The sequence below is a fragment of the Lygodium microphyllum genome, chromosome 7 (genome assembly GCF_053477565.2).
Source record: "Lygodium microphyllum isolate KBCC chromosome 7, Lygodium_microphyllum_v1.1.10, whole genome shotgun sequence".
In the NCBI taxonomy this organism is placed as follows: Eukaryota; Viridiplantae; Streptophyta; class Polypodiopsida; order Schizaeales; family Lygodiaceae; genus Lygodium; species Lygodium microphyllum.
Window position 1 is genome coordinate 57,410,057 of NC_141141.1, and position 12,633 is coordinate 57,422,689.

General features: G+C 44.5%; 1 protein-coding gene across 3 annotated transcripts in view; it reads left to right on the top strand.

Moving 5' to 3' along the window:
* LOC148033477 (uncharacterized) overlaps window positions 1–12,633 on the top strand; it is a 277,944-nt gene that overhangs the window by 182,545 nt on the left and 82,766 nt on the right. Inside the window, exons 8-12 of one of the 3 annotated variants that reach the window (XM_087681411.1) lie at window positions 10,584–10,659; window positions 10,736–10,941; window positions 11,197–11,304; window positions 11,412–11,609; window positions 11,723–11,794. In XM_087681411.1, coding sequence (XP_087537537.1) covers window positions 10,584–10,659; window positions 10,736–10,941; window positions 11,197–11,304; window positions 11,412–11,609; window positions 11,723–11,794 — 660 coding nt within the window. The remainder of the gene's footprint in view (window positions 1–10,583; window positions 10,660–10,735; window positions 10,942–11,196; window positions 11,305–11,411; window positions 11,610–11,722; window positions 11,795–12,633) is intronic. The other 2 variants (XM_087681412.1, XM_087681413.1) reach the window with 2 other exon arrangements.

Genomic DNA, 12,633 nt, shown 5'->3' on the forward strand with positions numbered 1-12,633 from the left:
ATTTGCAACAAACTTTTGAAATGTCAGACTTGGGGTTTTTGCATTATTACTTAGGCATTCAGTTCATACATGATGCTAGAGGCATTGGTTTATCACAGTCAAGAGACATTGGTAAACTTCTTGAGAAGTTTGGCTTACAGGATTGCAAGCCAGTCTGTACACCAATGGAACCTGGACTAAGCTGTCATTACATGATGGCAGTGATTTGTTTTATATACACACATATGCTTCAGCAGTTGAATGTCTTATTTACCTATGCAACACTAGGCTGAACATATAGTTTGCAGTTTCAGCCCTGAGCTGATATATGCATTAGCCACGCATGTCACATTGGCAAGCTGTTAAGTGTGTCTTTTGTTACTTGTAGAGTACTAGATCTCTTGGATTGCTTTATGCCAAGGGGAGACCACTGCAATTACATGCTTATAGTGACTCTGATTGGACTGGTGATTATGATTCACATCACTCCACTAGTGGCAATTGTTTTTTTTTTGGGTCATTTTGCATATCTTGGCTTAGCAAGAAACAATCCACTGTTGCCATATTGTCATGTGAAGCTGAATACAAGGCAGCTTTCACTACCACAATTGAATGCGTATGGATTAGACACTTGCTAGCTAATTTGGATGTATCTGTTACAGAGCCTACTTCTTTGTTCACTGACAATCAGAGTACCATTGTAGTGGCACAGAACCCAGTGTTCCATGCACGCACTAAACACATTGAGATACATTATCACTTTGTCAGAGAGAGGCTACATGCAGGTGATATCAGCCTTGTCTAATATCCTACAACCAATAATGTGGCAGACATCTTCACCAAAGCTCTTCCTCGTGACAAATTTGAAGCATTTTGCAATGCTTTAAATTTGATCTCCTTTGGTGGCAGATGATCCTTATACTTTTGATCACTCTTCACTCCAAGGGGATTTATTGGGTTTTCACTCATGCCTACGCTCATAGAGGAGTGTTGGTGATCAGTAGAACAATGGGGCACTTTTTACCCTCGGTATGAGAGATTTTTTCCCCTAGACTTATTGTCTTCTTTCGTATGTGCTTATGTCACACACTTACGGGCACTTATTGTGTTCGGGTGTAAACACCCCCAACAACCCTAAGGTTTAAGGGTTGTACTTTGTACTTTCAAATTACACTCTTTCAGTCTATTGCATTGGGTATCATGCTTCACTCTCCACACTATCTACTGCACTCTTAGTTGAGCTGCGATTCTCTCTCCATCTCACATCTTTGACTCCTAGGCCCCCTCATGGGGATCCATTACCTCATTGATATGAGTAGATCATGTGGGATTCAGGGATCATTCCAATAGATATAGTCTGGGAGGGACCTAGAAAATCTAATAAGCTTGTACCTATTGCTTTATTTGTATTTGTCTTTATGACAAATTACATAACATACTCTGAGCTGAATATTTGGGTAGGAGGTTCTAAAGCATCCTCAATGGCGAGAGGCCATGAAAAAGGAGCTTGAGAACATTGACAAGAATGGAACCTAGTCTTTGTTAGATCATTTGGGCCACAAGAAGGTCATTGGGACCAAATGGATCTTTTAAACTAAATCAAAAGCTGATGGAATGGTGACTAAATACAAGGCTCGCCTTTTGGTACAACGGTTTTGATAGAAACAAGGTATTGACTATAAAGATACCTTTGGGCCTACAATGTGGTTGACATTGTTTTGTTTGTTAGTTGCCTTGGCCTTACCATCATGATTGGCCTATCTATGAGATGGATATCAAAAGTGCCTTTCGGAATGGTTATTTGAAGGGAGAAGCTTATGTGAAGCAGGCTCTCGGGTTTTCTCTTCCAGACCACAAAGATAAGGTCTTTTATTTACAAAATGTCCTTTATGGGCTGAAGCAAGGATGATATCTATGGTTCCATAGACTCTTGCACAATCATAGTCAGTGTAACCCTACAAAATCTCAATACATGCAAACATTAAATCCAATGTGAGAGTTTTGGTACATTGAAATATTGACTAAGCAATGAAATCGAGTATACAAGATGTGGCCTAGTATGTATCAACCATAAGAGCTTTCCCATGACTGAGCAATAGGTGTGCTTCTTGAAAGGTAGTGCATGAGGATCCATAGCTTTACAGTAGGATCTAATGTTGTGGCTATGGATCGTGTCTAATCAGAGAAAATATTGATCCACTAACTCAAGGGCACATTTCTAGTGGGATACAAAGATCCCATCCCCATGATGAAAAACTCCATACCCAAAACTTAACATAGTTGATGAAGATCGGTTATTTCAAATACGGAGCAAAGTTGTGCTCTTATATCCACTATGGTAGTTAAGTTTGAACTAGTGAGCAACATATCATCGACTTATAGAAGAATATAGTTGACCCCCTATGAAGTGGTTTTGATATATAAGTTCTGAATAAGGGGTAGAATGGTATTTTGGTGAAGCCTTAAATAGAAGGAAATAGTTGTTGCCTCATTTGCCAAGGTTGGGTATTCTGCTCCCTATGATGGCACCATTTGTTGGGTATCTCACACGCCTTACTTACGCCTACGCTCATATGGGAGTGTGCGGGTGATCACTAGGACACTGGGGCACTTTTTACTCTCGGTAGGAGAGGTTTTTTCCCCCAGATTATGTGTACTATTTTGTATGTGCTTGTGGTGCACACTTACGGGCACTTACTGTGTTCGGGTGTGAACAGCCCCTTATAACCCTAAGGTATAAGGGTTATCATTTGTACTTTCATCTTACACTCTATTCAGTACTATTGCATTGGGAGTCGTGCTCAACTCTGTCTCTCACTCTCACACTGTCTACTGCACTTCAGCTGCACCTCGATCCTCTCCCATCTGACATTTGGTATCAGAGCTCAGCTCAGAGCAGTCTTCAGTCTGCAGTCTGCAGCCCACTCCAGTTCAGCCAGCCCCCGCCAGTTCTGCCCCAGCCGCCTGTACCTGTGCGTGTCCTGCACAGCGTGCTATCTGTCCTGCACAGCGCGCCCTGCCCAGCGCGCCACCTGTACCTGCGTGCTGCCACCTCTGCCCAGCGTGTCCTCTGCCCTGTGTCTGCCCAGCGTGCCCCTTCGCCTGTCAGTCTGCCTGCGCAGCCTCCCTGCGCTGAGCTAGACTGTGCCGTCAGCTCCAGCTGCCAGCGCTCCACCTGTCTCCACCACCCAGTCCTGGGTGCCGCCTCCTCTGCCCAGCGCGCGCCCAGTCCTGCCTGCGCGTGTCACTGGACCTGCACGCCTGTACCTGTGCGTCAGTCCGACTGTACCCAGCAGTCATTACCTCGGGAATCGTGCCCGTCGTCAACACGCAGAGGTAACATTCTGCACTTTTCTTTTACACAGGAGTTCGTGCAACAGGTTCAGGTTCAGCATTGGGAAACGTGCTGAACAGCAGGTTCAGTTTTCAGCATTGGGAAACGTGCTGTGTCTGTCTGTGACACATTGAATGCACATTTTGGGGCTTTTGTAACAGACATTTGTGACAGAAATTTTGGGCAGAAAATTTTGGGGCTTTTGATGTTTTAGTGCTGCTGAGCACTAATTGCACCTTGGAAAGCGTGCATCAGTGACAGTTTTTGTGACAGAGTACCCTTTGCACATTAATTGCAGACTTGTGTTTGCTGCAATTTCTGGAAATTTGCAGATTTCCAGCCCGTACTGCATTGACATTGCTCAATTGCCTTTTGGGAAATAATGGCAAATCAGGGAGGAGATGTATTCACCTATGTGTCCAAGGAAGACCGATTGGATGGGAACAATTATTCCCTTTGGTCTTTCATGATGAAGAATGTATTAGTGGCAAAAAATTTGTGGGATTATGTCAGTGGAGAGGAAGCACGACCGGGAGTTGTGGCTCCCGCTACTCCTCCTCCAGGAGGACGTGCAAGAGGGCAACCTCAGCCCCCTCCACCTCAGCCCGCTCAGCCACTTCCCCCAAGAACTGCAGCTCAGAAAACTTGGGATACACGGGATGCACAGGCTATGTCGCTGATTGCATTGGCAGTTCAGCGTTCTATCATTCCTCATATTCGTTCAGCAGCTTCTTCACAAGAAGCTTGGTTGATATTGGAGCAGATGTTTGCAGGAAAGAATGAGACTCGCATCTCTTTCTTGAAGAAAGAGCTAGAGACTCTAAAGATGAATGAGGGTGATTCTATGCAGGATCATCTCAACAAAATTCAGGACTTGCGGGAGCAACTCATGAATGTGGTTGAGTACTACTCAGATGCGCAGCTGATTTCTACGACATTGAATTCACTGCCTCCCTCTTACTTGGCTTTTCATACTGCCTTGAACCTCACTATGAGGATTTCGAAAGAGCCCATCACTTTCATTCAGCTTGTCAGTTTGCTTCTAGAGGAGGAACAAACTAGACGGAACAGTGGTGTGGATGGTATAGCCTCTGAGCAGGCTTTTATGTCAAGGCAGAAGGGTAAAAACAGCCAAGGGAAAAATGCTTCGCAGAGTTCTGGTAGTAGTAACACTTCACAGACAAGTCAGAAACAGGGGGGCACGCAAGCCAAGAAAGGAAAATGCCATTACTGCAAGAAGCCTGGCCACTACATCACTGAGTGCAGGAAGCGCATCGCCAAAGAGAAGAAGAAGGAGTCAGGGATGTCTGTTTCTGCAGCTCCTTCCACTGCTAGTGAGTCCGCGTCCTTTGTTGCAGACAGGGACTATTGTTTTTACACTTGCAGTTATGATGTCTCTTGGGCTGATAGAGCATTTAGCTCTACAGAAGATGCTGACACTTGGTTCTTTGACAGTGGTGCTTCACGGCATATCACATCTCGTAGAGATTTGTTTGCTTCTCTTGGTGCACCTCCCGTTGGGAAGTCTGTTCAGTGTGCTAATAATGCATCATACCCTGTTCGTGGTATTGGGGAGATTCAGCTTACAGCCATTGATGGCTCTATTCTCCGCCTACAGGATGCTTTGTATGTGCCTGGCATTAAGAAGAATCTGCTTTCCATTTCTTCTATGGCACGTTGTGGTTTGCAGGTCACCTTTGATGATGACCGTTGCATGGTCCGTGACAAGGAACACATGACATTGGTCTTGACAGGTTCTCTGTGTCATGGGTTATATGAGTTGGATGCTCTTTCGGTAGATCAGTCTGCATATTTGACATCCACTCTTACTCCTGCTATGTTAGAGGCAGAGTTATGGCATGCTCGTTTGGGGCATGTAAACTATGGCAGCTTGATGCTATTACAGCGTACTCAGATGTTGGATGGATTACCTCTCTTGGAGAGACCTCCTGAGCATTTATGCGAGGGTTGCATTTTGGGGAAAATGCATCGTTTCTCTTTTCCCCGTGATGTTGCTTTTAGAGCAACAGCCAGATTGCAGCTTGTGCATTCGGATGTTTGTGGGCCCATGCAGACACAGTCATTGGGTGGTTGTTACTATTTTGTAACATTTATTGATGACTTTACACGTTTGTGCTGGGTCTACTGCTTGAAAAAGAAGTCAGAAGTGTATGATGCATTTTTGGCTTTCAGTGCACTTGTGGAAACTCAGTCTGGTTGCAAGATTAAGACTCTCCGTTCGGACCGAGGGGGGGAATACATGTCCTCTATGCTGAATTCTTATTTGCAGCAGAAGGGCATTATCCATCAGTACACTACTGCATATACTCCACAGCAGAATGGGGTAGCAGAGAGGAAAAATCGGTCACTCATGGAGATGGCCAGATGTATGCTGAAGGCAAAGAGTTTGCCTCATAGTTTTTGGATGGAAGCCGTCATGTGCGCTTGCCACATTTTGAACAGATGCCCTACCAAGGCCTTGAAAACCGTCACACCTTTTGAGGCTTGGCACAGCCGCAAACCTTATGTTGGCCACTTCCGTACTTTTGGGTGTCTTGCATATGCCCATATTCCACAGGTACTTCGAAAGAAGTTGGACAACAAGGCTGTAAAATGCATCTTTATGGGATATAGCAGCGAAAGCAAAGGCTACAGACTCTATGATCCCGTGACCAAGAAGGTTTTTGTCAGCAGGGATGTTGTATTTGATGAAAAATCAGAATTATCCTTGGCTGGTTTTGATACATATCAGGCTGCCCGTGATGTCTTTGAAGGGCTGCTGCCCATCACATTTGGTGATTCAGCTGGTACTTCAGCAAATGAACCTAATGTTCAGCCAGCTGCTCCTATGGAACATGCAGTAAATCAGCACATTGCTGAAACTGAAATTCAGCAGGAACTTGTACACAGTCAGGAAGCAAGACAGGTGCCTAGATGGTACACGCAGACTATGAGAGATAGTCATTTGGAAACACCCTTGGCTGGTCATACTCGAAGGCAAACTCGACTGCATGATTCAGCACATTCCATGGAGTTTGTTATGGCAGCATGTACTCATGATAATGAGGAGCCTGAATGTTTTGAGGATGCACGACATAGTGTGCATTGGATGGCAGCCATGCAAGCTGAATTGGATTCTATTCATAAGAATCATACTTGGGATTTGGTGTCTTTGCCAGTTGGCAAGCGTGCCATTGGTACGAAATGGGTCTACAAATTGAAAAGGAATGCAGATGGATCCATAGATAAGTACAAGGCACGGCTGGTAGCTAAAGGCTACGCACAGAAAAAGGGCATTGACTATGAGGAGACCTTTGCTCCTACCTCCCGTATGACGACCATTCGGTCTATGATTGCCTTGGCTGCACATTTTGGTTGGAAAGTGCATCAGCTGGATATAAAGACTGCATTCTTACATGGGGAACTTCAAGAAGAAGTGTATGTACAGCAGCCCATTGGTTTTGCAGTTGAAGGCTCAGAAAATTTAGTATGCAAGCTGAAAAAAGCTCTATATGGTTTGAAACAAGCTCCACGAGCTTGGTACGCAAAGATAGATGCCTTCTTGCTTAGTCAGGGGTTTGTAAACAGCCCATCTGAGTCTACCCTTTATGTACATAAAGAGGGGGGATCCATGCTGATTTTGTGTCTATATGTAGACGACCTTTTGCTCACTGGAACACGTGCTGATCAGATTTCAGCATTCAAAAATAATTTACAGCAAACTTTTGACATGTCTGACTTGGGTATTTTGCACTATTACTTGGGCATCCAGTTTGTACATGATGCTAGAGGCATTGGATTATGTCAGTCAAGGTACATTGGGCAACTTCTTGAGAAGTTTGGCTTACAGGATTGCAAGCCAGTTTGTACACCCATGGAACCTGGGCTCAAACTGTCATTACATGATGACAGTGATTTGTTTGATATCCATACTTATGCTCCAGCAGTGGGATGTCTCATCTATCTATGCCACACTCGGCCAGACATACAGTTTGCCGTTTCAGTTTTGAGCAGGTACATGCATCAGCCTCGTATGTCGCATTGGCAAGCTGTGAAGCGTGTGTTTCGTTACTTGCAGGGTACTAGAGCTCTTGGATTGCTTTATGCCAAGGGGGGACCACTGCAGTTACATGCTTACAGTGACTCTGATTGGGCTGGTGATTTTGATACTCGTCACTCCACTAGTGGCAATTGTTTCTTTCTTGGCTCGTCATGCATTTCTTGGCTTAGCAAGAAACAATCCACTGTTGCCACGTCGTCATGTGAAGCTGAGTACAAGGCAGCCTTCACTACTGCAGTTGAGTGCGTATGGCTTAGACGCTTACTTGCTGATTTGGATGTATCTGTTACGGAGCCTACTCCTTTATATACTGACAGTCAGAGTGCCATTGCAGTGGCACGGAACCCTGTGTTTCATGCTCGCACGAAACACATAGAGATTCACTACCACTTTGTAAGAGAGAGGCTACATGCAGGTGATATCAGCCTTGTCTACTGTCCTACCACCAGCAATGTGGCAGACATCTTCACCAAAGCTCTTCCACGAGACAAATTTGAAGCATTTCGCGATGCTTTGAATTTGACGCCCTTTGGTGGCGGATGATCCTTGTACACTTGATCACTCTTCACTCCAGGGGGGTTTGTTGGGTATCTCACACGCCTTACTTACGCCTATGCTCATATGGGAGTGTGCGGGTGATCACTAGGACACTGGGGCACTTTTTACTCTCGGTAGGAGAGGTTTTTTCCCCCAGATTATGTGTACTATTTTGTATGTGCTTGTGGTGCACACTTACGGGCACTTACTGTGTTCGGGTGTGAACAGCCCCTTATAACCCTAAGGTATAAGGGTTATCATTTGTACTTTCATCTTACACTCTATTCAGTACTATTGCATTGGGAGTCGTGCTCAACTCTGTCTCTCACTCTCACACTGTCTACTGCACTTCAGCTGCACCTCGATCCTCTCCCATCTGACACCATTGAGGTGATCTATTTGAGGATCTTATAGATGGAGATATATTCTCATGCACCATCCTGATTGTGATCTATTGCGACAACTAGAGTGCAGAGCACTTGTCGGCAATCCCATCATTAGTCTAAAGACAGCATGTTGGGATGCACTATCATTGTACCCAAGAGGTGGTGGAGCTAGGCACCATTGGCCTAGAGTTTGTATCATCATAAGATAATTTTGTAGATACCTTGACCAAACCAAATCGGCCACCAGTAGGATTCTCATAGGTGGAAGGCGAGGGGAGGAGTTTCAGCTGGAGAGATCGGTTCGACAGGGCTGCCTCCTTGCCCCATACCTGTTTCTACTCTTTGTAGAGGCAATGTCTCACTTCCTCAGGTCACGTGTAAGCGGACTACGCGGCCTCCAACTTCCAGTGAGAGAGGAGACTGAGTTGTTAGACTCATAGTATGCAAATAACACAGCACTCTATTGCAGGAGGGATCGGCGAGCGCCCCCACAGCTGGAGAGAGTGAGGCTGGCTCTTGACGTATTCTGTTCTGCACAGCAGGAGAGAAAATCAACCGGCGAAAGTCGATTGATTTCCTCACAGACCCGGACTCTAGCACGGAGTGGGACGTCCACCTGGGATTTAGATGGTTGAGCAGAGGGCACGCCGTCCGGTACCTTGGGTTCCAGGTGGGACTGGACATCACTCCTGCCCAATAGTTTCTTCCTATGCTTGATTCTATTCGGAGGAAACTGACCTACTGGAGCACGGCTCGCCTCTCACTAGCCGGCCGAGCCCTGGTGGTCAACCAGGTACTCCTACCAACGGCCTGGTACATCGCCTCGTGTTGGTGCTTCTCCTCATCTTGCATAGCGTAGCTCCGCCGCCTAGTGCGGAACTTCCTTTGGTCAAGGTCAGATGGTTCCAAGGACTCCAGGGCCAAGGTGGCGTGAGCGACCATCATAGGGCATCGGTCAGAGGGAGAGCTCGGGATCATAGACCCAAAATATCAAAGTATGGCCCTCTTGGGCAAGCTAGTGGTCTACGGCCTCACACCAGGCGGGCAAACCTGGAAGGTCCTATTGCAGGAGGGCCTTCAAGATTGTAGACCGAGGCTTGGCAGTGAGTGGAGGTCGTCCTTGAGATGGATCTTCACGTCAGCCAAGATCACCCCCCCCACCCCCAAATCACCTTTCCTACGCAGCCTACTCCGCGTGTGGGAGGGCCTCCGTAAGGCCCTAATACTGAGTCCCCCAGGCTGCCAGGAGGAGATAGACCTTCAGTCGGTGATCTGGAAAGGGTAATCTGGGGTGAGCATAGTGCAGTCCCTCTTGGGTTCTAGTTTTGGGCCTGGGAGGGGGTGTTAAGATGAAAAAGGTGCATTTCAGTTTGAATGTGAATTTTTAAACAGCCCCAAAACTCAAAATGCTACATAGTTTCTGTGTCTAATAAACAAACCTGCAAACTTATCTTGGTTCCTCATCTATAAATAGAAGGGTGGCACAACCATTTTGCCATCCTTTTGTGTTGCAGATTAGACTCTCCTACTGCTGGTGCCTGATTCCATTGCTGCCCACCCCCTTCTCTGGCAGATAGCTTGCTTCATGGTGCTGTCCAGCCTACCTTCAGCCCTTGGTGACCTGATCAGTCCTCCTTCAGCTTGCATTTGCTGATCACAACAAGTCTTCATGCATGCAGCTGCTGTCACCTACACTCAATGGCTGTGTTGGTGCCTGATTCCATTGCTGCCCACCCCCTTCTCTGGCAGATAGCTTGCTTCATGGTGCTGTCCAGCCTACCTTCAGCCCTTGGTGACCTGATCAGTCCTCCTTCAGCTTGCATTTGCTGATCACAACAAGTCTTCATGCATGCAGCTGCTGTCACCTACACTCAATGGCTGTGTTTACTGCCTGGTTGGGTCTGCCGTCAGCTGGCATTAGCAAATCAGCTGTCACCCATCTCATTTGGGGAAGTAGACAGCTGCCCTTTAACTAGATGTTCTCCGTTGAGAACAGCCAGCCTAGAAGAAGCCTCATTTCCTGTTTCAGTTTCTGTCATAGTTCAGGGATTGATGCATCTTTCCCATAGTTCTGCTAGGTGTTTTGATAGGATTTTCTTTTCCTCAAAAAAAAAAAAAAAAAAAAAGAAAAAGAGAGGAGTTTGACATACACTACTTTGGACTCCAAAACAACTGAAACTGTACAGGGTGCTCTTGGACTTGACTATTTCCTCTCTTGTTTTGTAACTTCATTTTACTAATTGTTAGTCAGTGATGCAGTTACCTCACAAAGAACCTTGTGATCCAGGGGGGATTTTTCGCTATTGACATACTAGCAGTACCAGCAGCTCCTAGGTCTGCCAAGGGTTGGACGTTTGAACATGGTATGTTTTTGTGTGTGCATCTTAATTTTGATTTTGATTTTTATTTGCTAAATTCCGTTCTTTGAAAATTCCATAGTTTTTGCACAGTTTATCCAACTGCTTTCAAAACCTTATGCAGTCACATTAATGACAAGTTCTGTAGTACATCTTGGATATCCATTTCCTGTTGCTGGATCTGGGCAAGGAGCATCTGCAGCTCCGGCTCCACTTGGTTTGGAATTCCCCATTCCAGCAACAATTATTGTTCCTGAGAGTCTTCCTGAAATAGGATGGTGGGATGAGGTCAGTGAACATTTTCTTTACCATAGTATTTCCCATATTCTAGGACATTTTTGTTGTGTATTTAACTTTGTGTTCTTCTGGTGGAAAACACATGAAATTGAATTTAAAACTCTGAGATCTTCAAGTTGCATTAGTTAATTCTAGCTGGTTGTGACATAATCTTAACATATAACTCATTTGCTAGACATCAAAAGATTTCTTGAAGTGTGCAATGCAAAAAAAAAATTTGAGACTGATGCTTTCCAATGCACCCAGGAGGAAGAGGTTTGGAAAAAGGATGGCATATCTAATATAGAATATGACAGGGAGACACACAAATTGAAATTTCAGACTCTTAGAGCTAAACCTCATGCTATGATACAGGTACAAAATATAGGGTCGGATTTAAATGCTAAGATTCTTATCAGTCTATTCAATCTGTCAGTGTAAATGCATAACTATACTAATTATGCTAATTCTACTGAATCCAGAGTCGAGTTAAACATTTTCCCTTTAGATCGTGGATACTGAATCCTTTATCTGAGTGCAAAGCAGTCCTGACATTGCATAGTCGTGAGGCAGCCATCAAAATTGAAGTTGGAACTGGGTGGTGCAAGCTTGTAGAGACGCCTTATGTAGAATGCAAATATTTAATAGGCCAGGAAATGGATCCAATAATCTTACTGAAGGTGTGCCAAAGTATGGGATGCATGGCCATCAGTCCCTTCTCAATTTCAAGGAATTCTCATGTCTTCAATTTATGCACCCTTTTTTTGTGCTAACATGTCAGTTCTGCTGTCAGAAATTGTCAAGATGTGGGCTCCACTTGATGCCAGTCGACACTGATGGCCAATTTGTTAAGGTACCGATAAAGGTAAGTATGTCATAACCTCTTACCCATAAGTGAACATCTCATGAAAAAAGTGAAGATCTTTGTAACTTGACTCGAAGTGAGCCCTGGCTATGGATGAAATAAAATGCAAGTTTTTAGCTAGTCTGACTATTGATTGAATCATACTCGTCATACATTGAATGTCATGCATGTATGATATGGGCCAATAATGCTTGGTAATATTTGGACCTTAAACAATGTACAATTTTTAAAAGGTCCAATTTAAAGAAAATTTAATAGTTCTTTATTGCATAGCTTCCTGATACTCAAATCTTCGAGTTATGATCTGTACAATCAGTACAGTTTCTCTACTTTTTCTCAAGAAAACAAGGAAAATATCAGGGCCATGTATGATTCAGGCTTCAGGCTCGAATGATGAATCATACTTCAATCATGATTTCATACCCATGCATGCATGACACGGCAGTGTATGAAAAAAACTATTTTGCTCTGTTTGAGGATGTACTAACTTTCAAAGACTTGTTCTCCTCCGGGAAGTGTTGGGTATGCCCTTGTAGCTTGTAAAATTAGAAGAAGCTTAAAGATAAATCTATCAATCAAAATGTGCTAACTTAATTCTTGTCTCCTGAATTCAGTTACAGGCTACAGCCGATTAGAGCAATGACACCTTGTAGCATCAATCTCACTGTACAATTGTTTTTTAAGCCTCTTTTTTCTTATCATGCCTTCTATTCCTCCTCGTTTATTTGGTTTTACTTCTGTATATTTTGCATTCGATAAATACATCTGCATTTATCTTGGTATCTCAATGATAACTGTCACTTGATATCATTTGTTATTTTGTCTCCTCCTTTTCCCTT